The 22,998-nt window shown below is 47.4% G+C and overlaps 11 protein-coding genes across 11 annotated transcripts; 4 read left to right on the top strand and 7 right to left on the bottom strand.

Annotated features, from left to right (window-relative positions):
- Positions 1–1,104: 1,104 nt before the first annotated feature.
- N7455_004293 (imidazoleglycerol-phosphate synthase) lies at positions 1,105–2,893 on the bottom strand (the record flags this gene model as incomplete). Its single annotated transcript, XM_040962271.2, has 3 exons — positions 1,105–1,194; positions 1,254–2,696; positions 2,771–2,893. The coding sequence occupies 3 exons, from the start codon at positions 2,891–2,893 to the stop codon at positions 1,105–1,107; spliced, it is 1,656 nt and encodes a 551-aa protein (XP_040807300.1).
- A 519-nt stretch (positions 2,894–3,412) lies between these two features.
- Positions 3,413–4,860, bottom strand: N7455_004292 (deoxycytidine monophosphate deaminase; the record flags this gene model as incomplete). Its single annotated transcript, XM_040962268.2, has 7 exons — positions 3,413–3,475; positions 3,537–3,587; positions 3,644–3,731; positions 3,791–3,923; positions 3,996–4,357; positions 4,421–4,763; positions 4,839–4,860. 7 exons carry the CDS (start codon positions 4,858–4,860, stop codon positions 3,413–3,415), a joined length of 1,062 nt encoding a protein of 353 aa, XP_040807302.2.
- Positions 4,861–5,303: 443 nt separating this feature from the next.
- On the top strand, positions 5,304–8,001 carry N7455_004291 (putative autophagy ubiquitin-activating enzyme ApgG; the record flags this gene model as incomplete). The annotated part of the gene is made up of 7 exons (XM_040962263.2): positions 5,304–5,700; positions 5,750–5,858; positions 5,935–6,716; positions 6,783–6,927; positions 6,990–7,454; positions 7,508–7,870; positions 7,921–8,001. The coding sequence occupies exons 1-7, from the start codon at positions 5,510–5,512 to the stop codon at positions 7,999–8,001; spliced, it is 2,136 nt and encodes a 711-aa protein (XP_040807301.2). The 5' UTR covers positions 5,304–5,509.
- A 71-nt stretch (positions 8,002–8,072) lies between these two features.
- On the bottom strand, positions 8,073–9,260 carry N7455_004290 (RlmE family RNA methyltransferase; the record flags this gene model as incomplete). Its single annotated transcript, XM_040962269.2, has 6 exons — positions 8,073–8,117; positions 8,172–8,333; positions 8,389–8,805; positions 8,889–8,915; positions 8,970–9,020; positions 9,087–9,260. 6 exons carry the CDS (start codon positions 9,258–9,260, stop codon positions 8,073–8,075), a joined length of 876 nt encoding a protein of 291 aa, XP_040807295.1.
- A 219-nt stretch (positions 9,261–9,479) lies between these two features.
- N7455_004289 (uncharacterized protein) lies at positions 9,480–11,146 on the bottom strand (the record flags this gene model as incomplete). The annotated part of the gene is made up of 3 exons (XM_040962258.2): positions 9,480–10,706; positions 10,765–11,055; positions 11,114–11,146. The coding sequence occupies 3 exons, from the start codon at positions 11,144–11,146 to the stop codon at positions 9,480–9,482; spliced, it is 1,551 nt and encodes a 516-aa protein (XP_040807289.2).
- Positions 11,147–11,516: 370 nt separating this feature from the next.
- Positions 11,517–12,696, top strand: N7455_004288 (OST3/OST6 family protein; the record flags this gene model as incomplete). Its single annotated transcript, XM_040962257.2, has 4 exons — positions 11,517–11,861; positions 11,916–12,013; positions 12,079–12,434; positions 12,515–12,696. The coding sequence occupies 4 exons, from the start codon at positions 11,517–11,519 to the stop codon at positions 12,694–12,696; spliced, it is 981 nt and encodes a 326-aa protein (XP_040807299.1).
- Positions 12,697–13,346: 650 nt separating this feature from the next.
- Positions 13,347–14,995, top strand: N7455_004287 (oligosaccharide translocation protein RFT1; the record flags this gene model as incomplete). Its single annotated transcript, XM_040962266.1, has 2 exons — positions 13,347–14,089; positions 14,152–14,995. The coding sequence occupies 2 exons, from the start codon at positions 13,347–13,349 to the stop codon at positions 14,993–14,995; spliced, it is 1,587 nt and encodes a 528-aa protein (XP_040807291.1).
- Positions 14,996–15,162: 167 nt separating this feature from the next.
- Positions 15,163–16,730, bottom strand: dbp3 (RNA-dependent ATPase DBP3; the record flags this gene model as incomplete). The annotated part of the gene is made up of 2 exons (XM_040962265.2): positions 15,163–15,319; positions 15,388–16,730. 2 exons carry the CDS (start codon positions 16,728–16,730, stop codon positions 15,163–15,165), a joined length of 1,500 nt encoding a protein of 499 aa, XP_040807298.1.
- Positions 16,731–17,254: 524 nt separating this feature from the next.
- On the bottom strand, positions 17,255–19,358 carry N7455_004285 (replication factor A subunit protein RFA1; the record flags this gene model as incomplete). The annotated part of the gene is made up of 6 exons (XM_040962255.2): positions 17,255–17,348; positions 17,412–18,310; positions 18,362–18,908; positions 18,955–19,045; positions 19,104–19,255; positions 19,315–19,358. The coding sequence occupies 6 exons, from the start codon at positions 19,356–19,358 to the stop codon at positions 17,255–17,257; spliced, it is 1,827 nt and encodes a 608-aa protein (XP_040807288.2).
- A 19-nt stretch (positions 19,359–19,377) lies between these two features.
- Positions 19,378–19,740, bottom strand: N7455_004284 (uncharacterized protein; the record flags this gene model as incomplete). Its single annotated transcript, XM_065604771.1, has 2 exons — positions 19,378–19,629; positions 19,663–19,740. The coding sequence occupies 2 exons, from the start codon at positions 19,738–19,740 to the stop codon at positions 19,378–19,380; spliced, it is 330 nt and encodes a 109-aa protein (XP_065461671.1).
- Positions 19,741–19,857: 117 nt separating this feature from the next.
- On the top strand, positions 19,858–22,483 carry N7455_004283 (ubiquitin-specific protease UBP14; the record flags this gene model as incomplete). Its single annotated transcript, XM_065604770.1, has 6 exons — positions 19,858–19,888; positions 19,947–20,014; positions 20,068–20,208; positions 20,271–20,544; positions 20,596–22,279; positions 22,339–22,483. The coding sequence occupies 6 exons, from the start codon at positions 19,858–19,860 to the stop codon at positions 22,481–22,483; spliced, it is 2,343 nt and encodes a 780-aa protein (XP_065461670.1).
- Between the last annotated feature and the right edge of the window lie 515 nt (positions 22,484–22,998).

The raw sequence follows: 22,998 nt of genomic DNA, 5'->3' as shown, positions 1-22,998 counted from the left end.
AATAGGGGATAATAGAGGGAAAGAAAAACTCGTGAGATGAAGTGAAACTGGTGTATCACCAGTCACAACAAAAAAAAAAAGGTCGGGAAACAGATTTTATCTGTTCAAATGACAGAGAAAGCACGAGATATTTTTTTAAAACAAAAGAAAGCAGGGATCAATAGACCACTGAGACAATGGAATGTGTGAATGAATCTTTTTGAATGCTGACTGGTGAGTGTTCAGGTCACTGCATACAAATGGAGATCAAAGAATTGATGAATACGATGATCGAAGGAACACTGGCGCTGAATAAAAAAGGTGTATTCAAGAGAGATTTGATGGTCTGCCCCGTCCTTCAAGTGATTCGCAGAGCCACCCTAGCACCCTGACCTGTGTGATTGGACCTATCTGGAGATCCTTGCAGACACCAAATCCAGTTATAGAGAGACCCTGTTAGGAATGAGCAAATCCACTGTCAAACAAGCGCTGGAGACCGTGTCGCAGTTGTTAGGTAATGTGGTTGATCACAAGACGGAGTATCATCAAAGGGTAAAACAGAAGGCCGAAATTTAGCAAGAGGGAAGTTAGGAGAAATAATGGACGCGCGGGGATGGTGTGGATCTTTTTTTCTTTTTTCGTAGCACCGCAGGTTATTGACTGGGGGGGGAGGATTGGGGGAGAGGAGAAGGTGAAGTGGCAAGTGAGGAAAAGTCAGATGATTTGGATTCTGCTTCCACCGCCTTCTAGACCGCTTTTGATGATGGTTGGAGTTACCACGTGACCTTCTAGGCCCCGGAAACATACATACATAACTAGTTGGTTATAGTTACATTATATCTGTGTCTTAATTGTATAATCATTCTAGTACTGTCTACTATACTCTGTGGCACCGAGGCCCTTCAAGTATCAAGGGCATGGAATGCATCATCTCAAACATATTGTATATATTAAACTGTTTTTTTGTTTTTGTTTTTTTTTGTAAACTTCATTTGAACTGTATACATAGTAAACAGGTTGATAGCCTCCATCCTCATGATCTCTATCCTCTATTCTCGTATAAAAACATAAAAGTTTCAAAAGATGCCCATGTGAAAATATCACACCTTCGACGCAGCCGAGTCTTTAGATCTCAGCCTCAAATTGGCGGACCAGGAATCCCTCAGTTTGCAGGTGGTCTTTCACTTGAGTCACGGTATATTCACCGCGGTGGAACTGGGACAGGATTAGAAAGTCTGTTGCGAGAAAAGATACTTGGAAGAATATGAACTTACCATTCCTGCTCCCAATGCTGCATCAGTGGTGGTTTTGTTGAAGACCTCTGCAAAGTGCGCAGGTACTCCAGCCCCACTTGAAGCAATGACGGGAATCTTGATTGAAGCTTTGACATCTCTGATCAATTCCAGATCAAATCCACTGTTGCTTCCGTCTTTATCAATGCAGTTCAGAAGAATTTCACCAGCTCCCATGGCCTCAACAGCCTGCACGAGTTGCTGCACATCGATATCGCGAGTTTCCCTGCCACCTTTGACGGTGCACTGATACCAGCAGAAGCTTTGCCCATTTGAGTTGGGGAACTGGGTCTTAATTGTGTGGTGGTGGGTGTCCTCTGGCTTATCCACATATACCCGCTTGGGGTCGACACTCACCACAACAGCCTGTTTTCCATAGGCCTTGGATATCGTCTCGATTGCTGTTTGGCCACTCAACTTCTCACCGGCGTTGTAGTAGTCCTCAGCGGCAAAGACAGAATCGGAGCCAACGCTGACTTTATCGGCTCCAGACTTGAAATACATCGTGGCCACATCCAGAGCAGGGACCCGGGTGCCATCAGTATCGACGGTGTCTTTGATTCCTCCGCCAATGGTCAAAGGCACAAAGACCGTCTCCGATGTTCGTCGCAGAATTTCAAGCATGGGCGTATCAGCAATGGGACAGTTTCGGAAAGAGGTGATATTCAAAAAGGTCACTTCATCTGCTCCTTGCTCGTAATATTTCTTAGCCATGTCAACAGGCTTACCAAGGTTGCGAACGCTGCCGCCGGCGTCTGCTCCACTCTTCTCTCGAACATCATATTGGTCACCCTTGGTGACAACCAAGTCACCAGAGTCGTTTGTCCGAACATCAAGGCACGCAATAACGCGACGAGTGAGCCCATTTTCTTTGCCAGTGACCAGATCCTTTGAGAGCGACTGGAATTGATCGCCATTCAAGAATGCGCGTATGGCCCGTAGCCCAGCCACGCCACTCTTCTCCGGGTGAAATTGGGCGCCAAATATGTTACCCCGACTGATGGCACCGATGAACTCTTCCTCGCCATATGTGGCTGTAGCCACCGACCAGCCGTCACTTTCCAATACACCCGGGTTGTAGGGGGCCGCATAAGAGTGGACGTAATAATACTTGCTGGTCGGCCTCAGACCATAAAAGCTTTCGTGTTTTGTGCCCTCAGATCCAGTGTTGATTGCGGAATTCCATCCAATGTGCGGTACACTCTTCGAGGTATCGTCGAATTTTTGAATGCGCATAGGAATCACACCCAGCCCGGGAACGTCATTGTCCTCCTCTGAGCCCTGGAAAAGGGCTTGCAGACCAACACAGATCCCCATAAAAGGCTTCCCTGCTTCAATGTGCTGTCGGATAGGCTCCAAGAATCCTCCTTTGTCCAGTTGGGAGAGACAATGGCCAAAATGGCCAACGCCAGGGAGTATCAGTTTCTAAAATTTCATGGTTAGCAATGGCACGATCGTGAGCCAATCATGGTGGAATTGGCCCGGGGCCTTTGACTAACATCAGCATTCTTCACATCCTCAGGGGATTTAACCCATTCGACATCATATCCGACTTGGTTAATCGCATTGACCAAGGAACGGATGTTTCCCGCAACATAGTCCAGCAAGTGGACGGTAGGCATGGCTGTAGGGACTTGAGCCAAAATCACACCGGTGATCGCAGCTGGCAGCGGGTAAGGTATTGGACTATCGAGGTTGAGCTACCAACACAGTAAAGAATCCAGCTATAAAGACCGTCGAGGGGTTCTTGAGGACCCCGCCAAAATTCGCACGCTGAGTCATACCTTTTTTTTTCTGCCAGACAAAATGCGGAGAAAAGAGGTACATTGGGGTACCTCTTTAAAAGGTAAAGTTACTATGTAATCTAGGTTCTTTTTATGATTTATAAGTACCTGTGAGTCATACATAGAATGTGCATCCATAGATACTATATACAGAGTAGCTCTGGAGTTGTTTTCTTGCCCTAGGACATTTAGTTTCCATCGATGACCTCCTCTTTAATTACAATGTCATCTGGGCAAGTTACTTTGTACAACAACTCTGACATACCCCTGGGGTGGTTCAATGTTTAGTTACTGATGCAGGTGTTTCCTCTTCACCTAAGGTTAGATTGCCCCGCGCCTTCACTGTCGTATTGTAGGTCATTGGTTTTCGGTTGTGACTGGTCTCTCGGATGCCTGAAGATAGATGAGTCCATTTGTAGGCTGTAAGCTTATAGTCAGTTATGTATAAAAGAGGCGAGGGTGTAGAAGGAAGATTAGCTACCGGGTGGAATTGCCGTAGCTGTACGCCTGCTTCTTGTAGGATAGCTGCACTCTGTAGATTCGAATTCGATTAATTGGAACCCTTGAAACGGACAAGCATTGACTTACGTCGCTATCCATGTTGTACCCTTGAGAGTAAACGACCTCCGAAATTCCAACTTGGGCTATCTTGACAGTGCATGTCAGGCAGGGGCATCTACAGTTCAGTAAGATTTTACCTTTGGCACAGTTCAGTGAAGAATGAAGCACACTTACGTATCACAGTAGAGGATCGCCCCCTCTCGAATCCGCTCTCGGCCTGCTTCCAGTAATGCATTTTCTTCGGCGTGAAGGCAAAGACAGGTTGAGAGACCGACTCCTCCTCCATCCCCGCGATTGCACCGTGGACCTATAAGGATTTCTAGTGAGCGAGATGAACAATAGGGTCATTGGGATTATTCGGTTCGGGCCAGCATCGTACATCCACCTTGGTTGCAGTTCTGGAGATGCCGTGGTGTCCCATTGTATCCCGTGCTGATGACACGACTCTCCCGAACGAGCACACATCCCACTCTTCTTTTCATGCAGTTGCTTCGTTGGGCGGCAAGAGAGGCCAGCTGCATGAAATATTGGTCCCAGTTTGGCCTCAGCCGTTGTTCATCTGCCAGGTCGAGGGTTTTCAAAGCTGAGTGTAGCTCTTCGAGGGAAGAAGAGGAGTTGAATAGGCGCAACTGTGCTTTGTCGGTCAAGTAAACACGCCCAATATCCTTGTCGTAAAGATTATGGTCGTTCCACATCACGAACTTTTCAAGCTCAGGCGGATCCAGTTGTCTTCTCCAACATCTTTTTGTTTATACAAGTAAAACAGTTAGCGCCCGGGCTTCGGTCACACGGAACATCACGAACCTGTCGGCAAATCGTTTCCATCGGAGGCTAACTGGTGCATCGACGCTCACAAGGAGGAAGAAGGGGCGCAAGAGGAATCGATCTAGGGTAGTGGCATCTGCAATGTCTGTGGTAACCCAGCGTTCTTGCCATCTTTTTGTCGCAAAGTCGAGTAGAGTGTCGGGATCTTGAAATGTAAGTTCTGGCGACTTGGGGTCCTCTTTCTTTCTGATTTCCGACGCTTGCAGTCGCAGGTCATCTCCCGACTCAGGGATATGGGATTGGGATTTGCTGGCGAGTTCAAGAAGTTGAAACCCTTGCTGAATCAGGTACTCAGCAATTGCATGTTTGCCAGCGCAAATGCCTTTTGATGTATATCCTCGTTAGTTCATCCGGTGTTGGGGGGGGGAGGATTGATTTGCGACAATTATCTGCTGACCTCCACATAAGCCGATGAGCATTTTCAGGTGTTGAATACTTGTACAGTGGAAAAAAAAGGAAAAGAGGAAAAGAAAAGAAGCAGAGTGCCCAGGTGGGGCAGAGCAAAGTGAAAGTCGCGACGCGATCTTATCAGCCTGATCTTATCGGCCTAATAGGGAATGTTCCAAAGGTTGGAATTCCAACCGTTAGGCCGCAGAGATAGTACCTATGTACAATATGTGCATATGTAGGTATTGTATATGTATGTATTCTATGGAGTAAGTATGTAGTGTATAGTATCCATACCCTAGAGGTATATATATGTTTATGTAGATCGCGTGTTCAGCATAAGTCAGCTGTTAATGTCACGACCTCGGGAGGCATGGGTGATTGTAACCTGGTTAATTTGATATGTACATAGAGTAGAGAGTGTAGATGTATATATATATATATACAAACATACATAACCATGTGTTCTAAAAATCCACTAACTACATATTGTCTTATAAAGCATACAGCCCTGGAGATAACCCGTGGACCTGGGATTATCGATAAGCCCCTCTCTCGTGACATCAGACCCTTTGACCTCCTTTTACACTTCTCCCCCAACTTAACTATTACATCCAACCTTCCAAGTCTGTATCATTCAGAGACTTGATAATCTCTTCTCTTTCTCTCTGTTCCTCCGAAATGCAGTACACACCGTTTGCTTCCGACATCGAATTACCTTTCTATACTTCACTGGCTTCCCATAAGATCAACCATGACAAACTAGATGACGCTGCCCGCCCCGTTCTAGGACTATACGAGATCCGCCCTTCTGATCCCGAGGCTGCGTCCTGTCGAATCCAAATCCATGGAAATGCCCTCACCAGCAGCGAGTAAGATAAAACGAAACTGTTCAAAAGGTCCCTTCTAACAGCGACCTAGGGTCCCAGCTGGCTACTACAGAGCAGAGGGCATGATCAAAAATGTCAATACCGTTGAGGAATATCGAAACATGGACAGATCCCAACTGCTCCATCAAGCTGGACAAATGGTAGGAATAACCATACCCAGTTGCCTCGGAGAGAGAGAAAGAGAGATAAATATACATGCTAATAAAAACTCTAAAGATATGGGATGCCATTCACGATGGAACCATACTTTCATGTCCCTCATTACTATGCAGTTTTGTGATTGTATCTTTTGCAGACCTCAAAAAATACAAGTTTCACTACTGGTTTGCTTTCCCAGCAATCCACTCAGATCCTCAATGGGTCCCCGTGCAACCACCAGATCAAGTACCCCAGCCACACCAGGATCATGATATTGACAATTTGAAGGGGAAACACTTATCTCCACATGAGAGCACTGCCTTGGTGGAGGCAGTGCAAACATGGTCATATATTGTGGATCATCGACAACGAGGGTTCTTTTTGGCTCGAAGAGCCAGACAGCGTTCCGATAACGTATCCTCAGGCGATTCCGAGACGAAGAGTACCAAACAAGACGATACATCAAATAGCAACTGGCAGATAGCGTCACTTTCCGAATATGAAAATGGGTTTTTCAAGAATGTCGCTGCTGAAGACCGCTATTTCTGTTTCTCAGACCCATCAAATTATGAACAGGCCCCAGGCTGGATGTTACGAAACCTGCTCGTTCTGATCAAGCAGCGATGGGGCATCGAACGGGTGCAGTTGATACGCTATCGCGACGTGCACGCGAAGCGTGATCAGGGGCGCAGTACAGTAATTCAGCTGGAGGCAAGTTCAAAACAAGACGTCCAGACCCCGAAATCATTGCAAACCCCAAAGTCGTTGCCGCTGCCAAAAGTGACCGGCTGGGAACGTAACTCGACTGGGAAACTGGCCGGGAGAATTGTCAATCTTACAGAGTACATGGACCCCAAGAGGTATGGCGTTAATTTGGAGATACCCAACCCGAAAACTTGATCAAGGGAGCTAATTCTTCCCTACAGATTAGCAGATCAGTCGGTCGATCTCAACCTCAAGCTTATCAAATGGCGGATCAGCCCGACGCTCGATCTTGAGAAAATCAAACAAACGAAATGTCTCTTGCTAGGAGCCGGTACATTAGGTAGTTACGTCTCCCGGAATCTGCTGGTATGTAGACATCAACTTCCGCGCTCGGAAACACATGTGCTAATTATCATCTATACATACAGGGATGGGGGGTGAAGAAGATCACTTTCGTCGACAACGGGACCGTTTCATTTTCTAACCCTGTTCGGCAGCCACTATTCAATTTTGAGGACTGCTTGAACGGTGGCGTCCGAAAGGCATATAGGGCATCCGAAGCCTTAACCCAAATTTACCCAGGAGTAGAGACTACAGGTCATGCGCTCTCGGTGCCCATGGCAGGCCATCCTATGGTGGACGAGGAGGTGACAAGGGCCGATTTTGATCGTCTGAAAACACTCATTGATGAACATGATGCTATCTTCCTCCTTATGGACACCCGAGAGTCACGGTGGCTGCCCACGGTGATGGGGAAGGCGGCAGGGAAAATCGTCATGAACGCAGCCCTAGGGTTTGATTCCTTCGTGGTGATGCGCCATGGTATCATGAAGGATGAAAACCCAGCCGAGCTTGGGTGCTATTTCTGCAACGATGTGGTAGCACCAGCTAATGTAAGAATATCCAAAAGAGGGACCCGCTTTATACAGAGCTGACTGCAGGATAGTCTATTAAAGATCAAACTCTCGACCAGCAATGTACAGTGACCCGCCCTGGAGTGGCTCCCATAGCCTCTGCACTTTTGGTGGAGCTTTTTGTGTCACTCCTTCAGCACCCTCAAGGCGCTGCCGCACCGGCCCCCATGGCCCGCAATACTGAGCGTGATGATCATCCCTTAGGCATCGTGCCGCACCAAATACGAGGATTTCTCTCCAACTTCGAGAACTTGTCTATCACCGGCAAAAGTTATCCAAGCTGCAGTGCATGCTCGGACAAAGTTGTCAGTGCGTACCGCGAGCAGGGTTGGGACTTTGTGCGAAGAGCCTTGAATGAACATGGCTATGTCGAAGAATTGAGTGGACTAAAAGAGGTCAGTCGGTGCCTGTAAGACGACTCAATCCCAAACTGACACATATAAAGGTTCATGAGAAGGCGGAAGCAGCACTCGCCGATATTGACTGGGATGAGGCATCTGACAACGAGGAGATCGAGATCCTTTAGGCAGACAGCGTGATTCGGCTCTTCGGCTACGCTGTGATCTGCCGACATGTAATTCTGAGATAGCTTTAGTCTCACGATTTTCGCTCTAGGCCAACGAAAAAGGCCTCCTTGGATTCCTGCCAATCGCTTTAGTCGGTGGATGTGGATAATTTGGACAAGGCAAATCATACACTGCGAGATGATTCGGGTTTTAGACGATGAACCTTTTTGAATAATTCCTTCAGCTGCTGCTCCAGTTCTTTGTCTTCGGCGCCTTGGTAGAATTTGCAGACGAAATGACCGCCTGCCTTCAAAACATTCGAACTGAAGCGCAAAGCCGCGTGGCAGAGATCCTGCATAAAGTCAGCAGGGGTTCACACCCATCAATTGAGTAACAGGAATTCATACCATGCTTCCAGCATGATCTCTGAAGCTGACACCGCTGGTGTTCATCATCCTATTATAAGGAGCACTTAGACTTCGTTTCCAGAAACCGGAGGTCTGGTGCCAGGGAGCAGACATATCGCTAAGAACCACATCTACCGTTCTTTCAAGTATTTTATCGCCCCTCATATCCGTCTTCTCGGTCTCGATAGTGCGTTCCGTATCCGAATTCGGTTCCAATAGACTGACACTGGAATCGTCCAGAAAGCCGGGTTGACGCGGCCTGCCTCTCTCTGGACTGCGGAGAAAGTCTCGGATGTATGTTTGAATTTCGGGTGCGAGGAAATTGCCTTGGATTGTAGACACTCCTTTTGGTGGTTGAGCCGGGATGATATCGACGCCGAGGACTCGACCATGCGGTTGGGTACGGCTTGCAGCAACCTTCTCTGGCAGTTAATTACGGCCCATTTGACAGAAAAAGAGGAGGAGGTAAGTCAAAGGAAAAAGAGGAATGGCCGACACACCTGCGACCATGACCCTGGAGCATAACCCTAAATGCAACGAATTAAACAACAATTCAGGTTCAGGTTGAATGACTAGCATACCAAGTCAACAACTGTCTGTCCAGCCCTGAAGATTCGATATTTCTCATCAATCTAACGAAAGATGCCAGTGTGTCAGATCAACCCAGGAAAAATAGAGTAATGTCAGTGCTGGATTACCTGCAGCAATTTGAAAGCAGCACGGCTTTTCAGCCCTTGGACAGCTGCCTCTCTGGTGAACTGGTCCTTTTGCTGCCGGGCTTGCCAGCGCTTGGATGATGCATGTCTTGCTTGACCAATTGCCTGCTGGTGACAGGCATTCTGCGAAAATCGAATTGAACGTAAAGCAAACATAATGCGAATTGAATAATGTCAGGGGAAATAATTGGAATCCTGAGAGCAAGAAGCTTTTTAGTTCTGCCGGCAAAACAGGTAGGACCGCCGAACCCCCCGAGTCGGACAGCTCTTATCTATTATCTGCATCATACATTTACATATGTACACAACTGAGTTATAAAATGCACTATGTAGAGTCTATACCAATAGAAATGAATATTTCTTCTGATATATCCATTAAAACCGCCTGCGATCTTTCTTCAAGGGAGAAAATCCCATGGGCGCTGCCCCAAGACCGAGCGCCCGTGGTAGACTAGTGGTACCAGGTTGTGTTCTATTCCCCAGCGTTGAAGCCCGACCATTTCCTATTGCAAGTTTTCGCCCAAATTTCTTATTGGGTTGAGGCTCTTCTTCATCCTCCTCCTCGAACAAACTCCGATCCCGCTGACCACCAAGTTTGCGTTTTTTTGGCTTGGCCTGTTCATGCTCAAACTGCTCATGTAATTCATCGGTCTCAGTGGCTGGCACTCTGCGATCTAAGCGATAGGTTGATTTCTTGACCTCGTTTTCCGTCGCCGAGATAGGAATTGCGCCGTCACGTGCCCTTGATTTGGTGAACTTGGTGGTTGGAATGCGGTCTTCTGTTGGAGATAGTTGGCGCCGGAGGGCAGAACCCATACGCTTTGATTCCCCAAAAGTGCTCTGCTTGCCAAGTGGTCCAGGAGGAGTGTCGGTATCTCCAAGAATATCGTCTTCGTCTCCAACTGAGCTCATTGGCGAATCCGAAGGTGCCCCTGTGCGGTTCAAGAAGGGAGTGATGGAAAACGCCGACTTATCACCAGGCATGGCCGAATCCCTCTTCAATTTCTCTTGCACACGAATAGCCCCAGGAGTTGCAATCGTTACGCCGGCATGACCACTCGGACCAGGGCGCTGAAGCGGGACTGTTCGAGAACTGGATTCAGAGTCATTTCCTGCGTGTGATTTGAGGCTGCGCCGCTGCTGAATTTCAATCTGGGTTTCCTGGAGCTTGTCATTGGTTGACCGCAATTGTTGTTTGAGCGAATCGATCTTTCCTTCAAACGTCGCCCGCTGGCTGGCCCATGTCGAGTTCTGGTGGTGGTTGTCTCGTTCCTGCTGCTGTTTGGCTCGTAATTCTCCCGCTAGCTCATTCCGCAACTCTTCAACTCGGGCAGAGAGCTGGGTGATCTCTGTCAATTGCTGTGATCCCTTGGCCTGGGTACGTTCGTGGGCATGTTTTTCATTGTCCAGTTGAAGCTCCAGAGAGTTTATTTGCCGTTCCATCTCATGTTTCTCGGAAATAATAGCTTGATATGAGGCATTTTGCACTTTGAACCGCTCAAGCTCTGACTGTAGAGTCGAAAGATTTCTGGAGAGATGAAGTTTCTCTGCAAGGACAGTATTGTAACTGGTCGAACTATTTTTCTGGGCCGAGAGCTCTTCCTGTTGCTGTCAACATGACGGATTATGCATCCAGCCCCTACATCGAGTTAAGACTTACTTTGAGTCGGTTAATCTCACTCGAGAATGCCTGTGCTTGAAGCTCCAAATGATCAATTTCCTGGCAAGCTTCCTGAAGTTGAGCACATGCCTCTGAATCAGCACTTGTGAGTCCCAAAAGATGTCCATTTGCTTTCTCCAACTGGGATCTGAGAGCGTCGTTCTCGAATTTTGAGAGCAAGAGCTCCATGCGTCGTACGCGATCCCTCTCGCAATCCAGAAGACGAGCGGAATCCGAAAGAGTCTTCTCATACTCCTTCTCTAAACGCATAGTCCTCATGGACATTTCAAACTGCATGATCAAGTTAGAATCTTGAGCAAATGCCCATCGATCCAGGGAAGCCACATACATCCAAGACGGATGCTTCTTTGGCCATTGCCATGGCGACAGTGTCCACAATAAGACAGTAGCCCTTCGATATGAAGAAAATAGAAGGGAAAGACCTATAAATTATAGTATGCCTTTCCAGAGCAAAAGAAATACCCAGGTAAGATATGTGGTGTTGTATCGAATGTTTAAAGTATATGACATATAAATCGTCACAGAGGAAGACGCGCCGGTGTTTTGGCGTCGCCCCCGAGTTTTATTAAGTAAGCCGATATGCCCGCCCGATTACGTTGATAGTGGACACCTGGACTTTATCACCTCAACGTGTTCAAACATCTTCAATTGCAACCGATTGATAATTTTTTCAATCAATTGCACTTTATAACTAACCTCTTTAAAGCTGTCCAGCTCCTTGGAATGTCAAAATGAAGCTCTGGACGGCCCTTTTTCTCCTTTGCTCGGTCGTGTCCGGCGTCCTGTCTGCGAGCTCAACACCGGACAAGTTTGCAAGATACCAATCCCTGTCTCGTTCGGGGCCTATTGATCTGGACAGTGCATCATATGAAGACCTCACCTCGGCACCTCGGGATTATTATGCTGTGGTTATCCTGACTGCCACGGATCCTCGCTTTGGCTGCATCCTATGCCGCGACTTTGAATCCGAATGGGACCTGATCGCCCGAAGCTGGACTAAGGGCACCAAGCCTGATGACCTCAAGGTAGTCTTTGGAACACTGGACTTTGATAATGGCAAGGCTGTTTTCCAAAAGGTAGGGCATCTTTACTCAAGACTGAGCTAGATGACATCCGACTAACCTAACCAGCTCATGCTGCAAACTGCACCCGTACTCCTTGTCTTCCCTCCTACCATCGGTCCTTTTGCCAAGGTTGAAGGGAATCCCCTCCGGTTTGATTTCACAGGGTATGTTTTTCTACCAAGGCTCTTGCGCCGAGCCCCTATCTCACTGACACATCAATCCCAAACAGCCCGATGTCAGCCGACCAGGTCTACTCTTGGATTGGACGTCATTTGCCTGAAGGCCCTAAGCCTCAACTAGTTCGACCTATCAACTACATGCGGATTGTATCAGCGATCACAATTCTGATGGCAGTGGTGACCGCGATTGCGGTCCTTTCTCCCTACCTGCTACCAATTATCCAGAACCGAAACCTTTGGGCTGCAATCAGCCTTATCGCTATTCTTCTGTTCACAAGTGGTCAAATGTTCAACCACATCCGAAAGGTTCCATATGTTGCTGGTGATGGCAAAGGTGGTATTAGCTATTTTGCTGGTGGATTCCAGAACCAGTTCGGGATGGAAACTCAAATTGTCGCTGCCATATGTAAGTGATAATCATGAGGCTCATTGATATTGAGCGTTATTCCCATGCCGAGTTCCTAGATTGACATTTGACTCGCACAGACGCCGTTCTCTCCTTTGCTACAATCGCACTTGCACTGAAAGTTCCCCGGATGGAAGATGTCAAGGGTCAGCAGGTGGCTGTCTTGATCTGGGCAACTGTTCTTTTTGCAACATACAGCTTCCTTCTCAGTGTCTTCAAAACTAAGAATGGTGGTTATCCATTCTATCTGCCTCCGTTCTAGGACGTTCAAGGGCCTGCCTGGTCAATGGCCTGAAGACGGCAGGCAGCACTTGGAAACATATTGGTCTACAGACGATCATTGACATCCTAGTGGTTAGATATATTTATGGCTTCCTGTATATGATGACAGAAGTTGACATGGATCAGGACCACTTGGAGGAAGCACGGTGCTTTGCGGATTTTGACCCATAGTGCCTCTTTTCCTTTGCCATGAAAATTTTTGCATATCAAAGACATCATAGAAGGTTCTTTTAGAAGAAATTTCACAATTAGCCTGTAGGCACACTTGACTATACCTAGCCCAGTAGGACTCCAGGGGGACCTTGGGGGCTACTTGTAAGCAAGTATACAGGGCCAAGTGAAATTCTAAGCAGATTATATAAATTTATTGTAGATATCTATATGAAAAGTATTCCTTTTATGTATGTATTGACCTTGAAGATGGTTCCTGATTTCATCTTGGCTGATATCGCTCCCATTCCTTAAAACAGGCCCGTAGGCCCTAGGCCCCACCTATGTGTTCACATCCTCTCCTTTACAACCCCTTCCCATATGAACCCTACAACTCCAGAGGTCGGCTTGAAGTCTTGATTTCCTTGATTTGAGCACACCTCATTGCGTCCACTGTCATAGCTGGGTTAAATCACGGACATGGCTAAACCTGACGATGCCCATATGGGCAAGATTCTGGCGTCGTCAGCCACGGGCACAAGCTTTCTGATCTTGATTCAATTGGCGTCCAGGATCTTTACCTTTGCCTCAAACCAATTGATTTTGCGCACCCTTTCACCCGTCGTGCTGGGAATAGCAGCACAACTGGAGCTCTTCCAGGTTTCCATCCTGTATTTCTCGAGGGAAAGTATTCGGGTGGCCATCCAAAGACAGCCTATTCCATCTTCGCCCGACAAAAAAACTTCCCTTGAAGCAGATGCTGTAGCGACGGATTCGCAATCTGTGGCGTCCCAAGCAGTGGTGAACGTGTCCTACCTGAGCCTCGCCCTTGGAATTCCTTCTAGTCTGATGTTAGCTATGCTTTACCAGCGCTTTGTCCCAGAGGAAGCATCGGAGACTGCCTTCTTTTACCACAGTGTCATCTTGATCGGAGCTGCAGCTCTCATGGAACTCAGCATCGAGCCCTTTTTCTCGGTAGTGCAGCAACATATGTTTTACGAGAAACGCGCTGTCGTTGAAATGCCAGCGGCATTTCTGAGAAGTGCGGTGACATCCTCTGCCTTTATATATGCTTCTCAAGTCAACTATGACCTCGGTGTGCTACCATTTGCTCTTGGTCACCTCAGTTACTCGCTGGCACTCATATGTGGCTACTCGCTGGTCTTACTCAGAGGAACCAACACAACCCGGTTCTCTTTCTTATTGACACGTATACAATCCAGGTAAGACTGGCTTGAGCTCGTCCAAGCTATAGCACGAAGAACGACACAGTAACCTTTTATAGTGACCCCTCTAACTACTTTCTTGGGCGGTTCTCACGCCAGTTAACGTCGCTTGCTGCGAATGTCTTTTTCCAATCTCTGGTGAAGCATTTGCTCACACAGGGCGATACTATGATGCTCGCAGCCCTTTCGGGGCTAGAAGATCAGGGCATATATTCTCTTGCGTCCAACTATGGCGGGCTCATTGCACGGATCATCTTCCAGCCACTGGAAGAGAGCAGCCGGAACTTATTCTCAGCACTACTGAGCCGCGATGAGGGCGGGAAGCTGAAGAAAATCCATATCCGCACTACCAGAGATCATCTCGTAGATATTCTACGAGCGTACCAGTTGATGTCAATCTTGATATTCCCTTTGGGCCCAATGATGGTTCCTCAATTGTTGCATATCCTGGGGGGCCGTCAATGGGCTTCCCCCAAAATCGGGGACCTGCTCTCCGTCTATTGCTATTATATTCCATTTTTGGCATTTAATGGGATTACTGAAGCGTTTGTGTCATCTGCAGCAAATTCACAACAGATACGGAAGCAAACAGCGTGGATGGGTGTCTTTTCCGCCTGCTATGCCTTGGCGGCCTATATGTTCCTAGAAGTAGGGAACTTGGGTGCGTATGGATTGGTCCTGGCCAACATTGTGAATATGGTGGTTCGAACTTTTTGGAGTTACAGTTTTATCAAATCGTACCTCCATCGAAATGGATGTAGCCTGTACACGAGTGAAGTGGCCATCCGACCTGCTAGCTTCATTCTGTGTGCTCTGGCGAGCTTATTCTTGGGCCGATTTGGCCTGGAATTGGGAATTATCAAAGCATGTGCCTTAAGTGGCAGCTATGCTCTCCTTATGTGAGTACTGATCTGATCTGATGTTGATTTGTTCTTAACGCCTAACGAAAAAAAAATCAAAATAATAGAATCTATATAGAAAGGGAATATTTGATGGGTCAATTGACAAGGCTTCATCACATGTTATCCTCCAGATCCTCCAGCAAAGGTACCAAGTCGGAATAAACCCAATTAATCGTCAAATGTGATCTTTGTTGCTGTTTTGTCCATATCAACGTCCTTGTAAAAGGCACCGTAAACGTCGTGCTGCTTCTTCTTGACTGTTGTGCCAAACTTCAACAGCGCCTCTGGCACATCTTGCTTAGCTGCCTTGAGAACATTGATCAATCTATTTCACAATTAGCATTGCCCTGATGATTTTTCTGTTCAAGGATAGGAGAAACATGGGTAACATACCCGCCAGACAGTCCCTTGTCAGTTTCAGTAAACATGGTGATGGCAAGGCCCTCAGCCCCAGCACGTCCAGTTCTTCCAATTCGGTGCACGTAGTCCTCAACGGTAAGAGGGAAGGTCACATTAATCACCAATTTCACGTTTGGGATATCGAGACCACGCGCCGCCACATCGGTCGCGACAAGAACGGTAGCATTGCCACTCTTGAAAGCATCAAGATTTCGGAATCTATCTGATTGGTTCAAATCACCATGAATACCGGCCACTGCGAATCCCTTGTTTCTGATGAGATTTTCAATGCGCATAGCCTCCTTCTTGTAGAGGCAGAAAACCAGGACTTTCTCGGGCGATGAATGGCCACGCTGGGATTTAGTGAGCAGTTGCACGAGTCGGCCCTCCTTGTCTCGGCCATCAACAACCTCGATGACCTGCTTGATCCTTGTGTTGGCTCGGGGATCCGCAGATGGGTCTCCGCCAATGGTAACAGTCACCGGGGTCTTCATAAAGGTTGCTGCAAGATCCCGAACCGACCGGGGCCATGTTGCCGTGAACATGACAGTCTGTCTCCTGGAGACGGGCATTGGCTTGACGATGTCCTTGATATCCTGCTCAAATCCTTTATCAAGCATGCGATCTGCCTCATCCAGGACGAGGTAGTTGACCTTTCCAAGATCAATCGAACCATCATTTTGGAGATCCTTGAGACGACCAGGGGTGGCAACCACAATGGCGGCCTTTTGAAGAGCCCGACGCTGTTCATCTTTACCCACACCACCATAAATGCATGTCACCTGAGTCTTCTCAGTGCCACCGAATTTAACAAGCTGGTCATAAATCTGCATTGCAAGCTCTCGCGTTGGTGAAATAATGACTGCCTTGGGTTGACAAGGCTTGCTTTGCTTGGAGTCGATCAATTTCTTCAGACACGGCAAGCCAAAACCCAGGGTCTTGCCACTTCCAGTTTCTGCGATACCAATCACATCACGGCCAGCAAAAAGAAGAGGCCAGGTAGTGGATTGAATCGGCGTTGGCGCAGGGAAAGACTTCAACTGAGTGTACAGACCAGCATCGCATTCGGGTAGGTGATCAAACGAAAGGATTGGGCGGAATTGGGAGGCGTCGGGTGAGGAAGGATCAGAGATTTTGATCACGTTCTCGGTCAAGAAACTGTCAATGTCTGACTGAGGGATCTCAGATAAAGCAGACGCATCAGAATAAGATGCAGCCTTCTCATCTCCATTTTCCTGCTTATCTTTAGAAGCTTTTGCGGGCTTCTCGGACTTCTCAGACTTGGACTTTTTCTTCGGTCGCTGCTCAGTTGCCTCGAGATGGCTTCGCTTACCCATGACGAGAATGGTTGAAAGAGTATATAATAAAATATTATTGGAATAAAAGATAAAGAGGAGCAGACTGAATTCTCAGCCTGGATTGTTCCAGCAGAAAAACAGGAAGAAAAAAAAGAAAAAAAAAAAAAAGGCAATGGTATATTGCCATTGGTTTCCGCCTTTGTTGACTTACCGCCTTACACCTTACGCTGTATGTTCCATGGGTATACCCCTAGAACATGGATGTGTGAAACATCCTGAAACCCCTGGGGTAATGCCCTGCCCAGGTGTGGGGTGATAGCCCGGATTTTGCTGAATCCAAAATAACAGTATGATAATGAAAATTACTAGTTAAGGCTTTTTTAAAAAAAAAAATCTTTTTTGTAAAGTACTAAATAGGGGAGAAAGAACAAATGGAATGATCATGGCGCAGCTCGAGCAGCATAAAAGTACACATGAACATTGATGAAAAAGCTCTGAGTGCATGTAGAAATAGTAAAGCTAGTACAAAGGTGGACAAAGATATTTCCTTACTTCGCCTGTACTCACTCAATGCTGTAGGAGTCAATGATGTTGGCAAGGCGAGTGGCTTCATCCGAGTAATTGATTGCTTGGGAGGATGAGACCTGATATCGCACACTGGATGGCATAATTAGTATGAAGTTCATATCATTGGAGTTATTCCCATTCCATCATTCTTACCGCTGCTGGTCGCCGAAATTGTCCATCTGGGCTCGGCATCTGAAGCTCCAGGTCTGGCAATTGGCACCCTGGAAGACTTCACCAAAAGCAGTTGGATCGTCTTCGCGAAGTTGCATTAACTCATCGGCCGTTGTGCCCATGATGTTTCTTCCAGTGTCATCAAAACAGCTAAGCCAAAGCTGGCCAGTATGGTCGCTGACACTAATAGGCATGATGAAGCGATACTCTGGCTTGGGGTGGGTCTTGTCACACTTTTCGCACCGCCACTGTCCTGGATCAAGTTCCGTTACCTTCTTGTTGCAGTTTTCAGAAAGGCAGGCAGGGTAGCACCAGGTGGAATCCTGCTTAATGTAGATCACAGTTGCTTTCAGGGAGAAGTAATCAGGAGTTTCAGACATGCCAAGCTGCTCTTCGCGAACCTGCGCAACGGTTTTGAGCCTATCTGTTTTGCCCGTGGAGTTGGTCGCATTTGACAATGAAGCATGGGATGCAAAGTTTTCCGACCTGCCTTGAGCGTCATACCAACCTCTGAGTCGGTGAGCCTCCCCAATGTCAGGGTCAACAGTCATTGAGCCCGAACTCAGAAGACTCAGACTCCTTCCGCCAAAGTCAGAAACCTTGACTCCCTTGAAGGCAACAACAGACTCAGGCGCCACACTAAAATTGGTTGCAGTTGCACCCCAGATTGTCAAGCGGACAGAAAACCCTGTGTTATCGACCAGCGTAAGCTCACGTTTGTCATACGGTTTGCCGGTGCTTTTTGATGTAATCTGGGAGGTCTCCCCAACATCCTTCAGCACGCCAATGACATCGGTGGTCGTGTCTTTTTCAACAGTCTGCAAATCAGCAACGGTGGTGAAGTTGAATCGAATCTGGGGGACATCATTTTGCTCCTCGGCCTATCATAAAATGTGAGCGACACATTTGGTTTGTAAAGAAAGAAATGTTACCTTCTCAACGATGGTATCTCTCTCAAATGTGAGTTCATAATCGTTGTTGAGATTTGTGAATTGTTTCTTGGCAATTTGGACCCGACAGGGACTCGAAATGTAATAAACACTGCCCTCCTGGAAGAGTTCATAGAGCATGTCACACTGTTCATTGAAACCGGTTGCCCGAATTTCACCACTGTCGTCCAGCAAATTCACACTGAACAGTTTACCCTCACCATTCTTGTTATGCCATGTTTTGATGCTGGACTTGCTCGTGCATCGTGCTTTCATCGTCCATTTGTTGGAATAAGGGGAGATGGCTTCAATCGGGTAGATTGTGGCATGGGCAGAGGAAGTAGACATAGGGGCGGCCATTGGCTGGGCTCGGCTGTTTGGCTGAGCCTGTGCACCCTCCATCTTGGAGCCGTAAAACCCGTTGCTGGATATTGTTGTCGGCTGGCCGACTTCCTCTTCCTCGGCTTTGACTTCAAGTGGTTTAGGTTCACCGATTTTTTCGGCCTCGCCCAGTTCCTTTAGAACTTCAAGGTCCAAGATGATGAGGATTCTATAATAGTCAGCACAATGAAAATTGAGAGAGTTCCCTCACATACTTCTTTCCCTTGACAGAGTTTGATTGAAATGACTTGAGTCGCACGAAAGATCCCTTCCGGAGAGACCCATCCGTCACCACCGAGTTGGCTTCTTGAAGCAGTCAGTAACCCCGACGAATTACAAGGAGTACCGAAAGGACAACACATACGAGTAGCAAGCATGGTTTGAACATAGTTTGCAATATCGCTGAAAACAGCCCGGTAACGTTCTGGTTGGTTGGGCTGAGCTGGTAATGCCTTGATCTGAACGCATTGAACAATCGGCTCTCGTACTTGGGGTTTGGTTTCATCAAAGATGGCACTGTTAATTAAACACGCGATTAGCAAATATAGAGATCTTTGTATCAAATGGATACAAACCTTAGAGCCCCAATAGTGACTTGGGATGCTGCCTCGGAAGCCATGATATGATGAATTCAAATTTCAGTAATTGACACAGTCGAGAAAGAAGTATTGGGAAAAGACTGAAAAGGGTGGAATGGAGGGATGGGGGGATGGATCGGGGAAACAAAAAGAGGAAGAAGAAGTAGAGGAAGTAGAGGTAGAGAAGCAAAGAAGACCGAACTTGACAGAGCAAGTCCAGATCAAGTTGCAAAGTAGTTGTAGGACAAGGTTGGAAACGCGTGTTGAGAAAAATAACGCGTTAAGTGGCACAACGCCTCCCACACCACATGACTTGGTGCCTCAGGATAACATTGATAACAGCACGTGCAGGCGGTGAGGAGCAACCCCACGCATCGTAGCTTTGCCTTGATCTGCGGTATCTGATATTCTCTCTTTTGTCATCTTTGCTTTCAATGGGATACTGTCACGTCTTCTGAAGTCTCTTCTGAAGTCTCTGTCAATAAGCCAAGAAATATTATTGGCACTTCGTGCTGAATTCCCGAGATATCCTCTCTGGATATGGCCTCTTGTGTCCATACCGGTGCTGCGGGTTTGTGACATCACCTTGATAATCGCAAATTGAGCTAATGGAGAACACTCCGTTATAGATCTGAATCCACCAGGATCCTCCCAGGCGGTTTATCGAGAAGACTGCACTCAGTGCTTTGATTCTATTGTATGCCAGCCACCTTGGTCCCTATACTACCCCACTAACTCTGACCTTGCAAGGATGATGATGCTGGTCTAAATGTTTGTCTCCATTGCTTCAATGGCGGATGTGCTGGAAACAGAGACCATGCCCTGCTTCATTACAAAAGATTTGGTCATTCATTGGCTTTGAACATTCGAAGGACCCCCAAGAAAGTGCAGGTACAGCCTCTAAAACACTTCCTGAGCTTGTGACCAATGATTCTCACGCCTCTGGTTTATAGCGCGACGAGCCTCCGCCGAAGATTTCAAAGCTTTCCATCGCAGCCGAAACAGAAGAGGATAGATATGACATTACTACGTCAGTGGTGTGCTATTCATGCTCTCAGGACAATGTGAACAAAGCCAGTGGCAAGCTTCCCGCTGTCATTGAAGGTGTTATGACCGCAATGACTTTCTCAAAAAAGGAAGAAGTCAAAGCTTGGGAGCAAGAGTTTGTTCCTTGCGAGCATACACTCTGTCTAGTTCAGCAAGACAGCATGCATGCCGTGTCGACGGGTATTGATTCCCTGCAATACTCGACTGGGCCCGGTGCTAACGAAATTGCAGATTCAAACCATTGCTCAGAGTGTGACATGGGCGAGAACCTATGGCTGTGTCTGGAATGTGGGAACAAGGGTTGTGGGCGAAGTCAATTCGGTGGAAGCAAAGGAAACTCACATGGGCTTACTCACGCAGACTCAACATCACATGCTGTGGCTGTCAAGCTCGGCTCTATCACGGCAGAAGGCTCCGCTGATGTCTACTGCTACAAGTGCAACGAAGAAAGAGTAGACCCTGAACTGGCGACCCACCTTGCGCACTGGGGAATCTACTTGGCTGGACGTGAGAAGACAGAGAAGAGTCTGATGGAGATGCAGGTCGAGCACAATCTAAAATGGGAATTTTCCATGACGACCGAGGATGGCCGGGAGCTGGCTCCAGTATTTGGGCCTGCATTTACAGGCCTGGCGAATCTTGGAAACAGCTGCTATCTCTCCAGTATCATGCAATGCATATTTTCTGTGGCTGGATTTCGTGAGCGATACTATCAGCTGTCGGAAGAACCACCACTCTGCCAAGCACCAGCACAGGACCTTGAGACACAATTGCAAAAGCTTGCCGATGGTCTACTCTCAGGCCGGTACTCTCAACCTGATTCTCGCATTATGTTGTCCGCGGACATCCCAGAAGTCGCTCATCAAAAAGGTCTAGCACCAGCAATGTTCAAGTATCTTATTGGGCAAGGTCATGAGGAGTTTGCAACCATGAGACAGCAGGATGCATTTGAATTTCTTCTTCACCTATTCAAGTCGGTCAGCCTATCGAAACACACCAGTCCGCAGATGAACCCGGTACAGGACTTTCGCTTCCAAGTTGAGCAGCGTCTTCAGTGTTTGCATTGCAAGAAAGTTCGCTATAAAGTGGATGAGCAAGATAACATTTCGGTTGCTGTTCCCGCACGTCCTGCTCCCACTTCTGATGAAACAGTAAAGCAATATGAATCTGTGGATTTGTCAGAGTGTCTAGACATCTTTACTTCGACCGAGGTCGTCGAGCTTACATGTCCTGCTTGTGGCAGCCAAGGTGGCTTTTCGAAGCAGTCGTCTTTCAAAACATTGCCTCGGGAATTGGTGGTCAATGCTCGTCGGTTTGAGCTCGTCAACTGGGTTCCTACAAAGTTGGATATCCCTGTGCTGGTCGACGATAAGCCACTAGATTTCAGCTCTTACCTTGCTGGTGAGCATGATGCGGGTGAGGAGCAACTTCCGGATATTGAAGAATCCACCATATTTGTCCCGAATCCGGAAGCGGTTGACCAACTAATGGGCATGGGGTTCCCTGCTGTGAGGTGTGAGAAAGCTCTGCATGCCACTGGTAACTCGGATCCGGAAACTGCCATGGATTGGCTGTTTGCCCACATGGAAGATCCAGACATTGATGAACCGCTGGTCCTCGATCGAGTCGGCACCTCTAGTTCTACTGAGCAAGACGCGACAAAGATTGCCCAACTAGGAGATATGGGCATTGAGGCGTCTCGTGCCCAGCGAGCATTGGCTGCGACCGACGGCGATGTTAACAGGGCACTTGACTGGGTTTTCACTCACCCGGATGATGTGGTGGAAAAGGAAGAGCCGAGTGTCGGCGATCACGACGCACAGTCTCATAATGGCTCGGTTGGTCTCACCAGCTTACCTGCTCGCTATGAATTAAGGTCGATTGTATGCCACAAAGGCACATCTGTTCATGCAGGGTGAGTTGCTTGATATGTCTCCATTCCCATTGCCTTAAGTTAAACTAACACCTGCTAAGGCATTATGTTGCCGTGATACGCAAAACATTGTCAGGTCAAAATGGCCTATCATGGGTGATGTTCAATGATGAAAAGGTTGTCAAGTTCGAAGATATTGAGGCGATGAAGAAAACTGCATATCTTTACTTCTTCACACGAGTCTAGTGGTGTTCTGGGGTCCGTCCCTAGTCAACCCAAATGCACCTTTGTTGTTCTCTTGGGATATTAGCACGTGATAGGGTGGATAGATTAAATATCTATGCTGTGTTTTATCTCTACCCTATATGGATGTCCCCGGGTACTTTTGAAATAGTCTGCTGCACGAGAACTCAACAAAGTCATTGTTACGCCGTCACTCTACTCATCAACTCTAATCTCTGATCAGTTCTTGTTCCTTCTTTTTACACCCTTGTCATCAAATTTCTACACCAACATTTCTACCATCGGGTATTCGGAGCTTTGCTTAGGCACACAAGTGACCCTTACCACCCCCTTACCTTAGGAGTGGATTCTTGAGGAGAAGCTCTCGGAGGATTTTCAGCAAATGACAGAGATTGGACGTGCCAGGGGTGCTGGGCCTTCTTTTGCTGTGTTTAAATACCTCTTCTATAGCGCGAGGGACAGTAATAAGAAGGCCTTTATGCGAATTTATTCCCAGATCCCTATCCCGGGAACTGAGC

The sequence above is a fragment of the Penicillium solitum genome (genome assembly GCF_028829755.1).
Source record: "Penicillium solitum strain IBT 25940 chromosome Unknown utg000003l_segment0_segment0, whole genome shotgun sequence".
NCBI classification, from domain to species: domain Eukaryota; kingdom Fungi; phylum Ascomycota; class Eurotiomycetes; order Eurotiales; family Aspergillaceae; genus Penicillium; species Penicillium solitum.
Note: the sequence above shows the minus strand (reverse complement) of the source record. Positions and strands in the feature narration are given on the sequence as shown.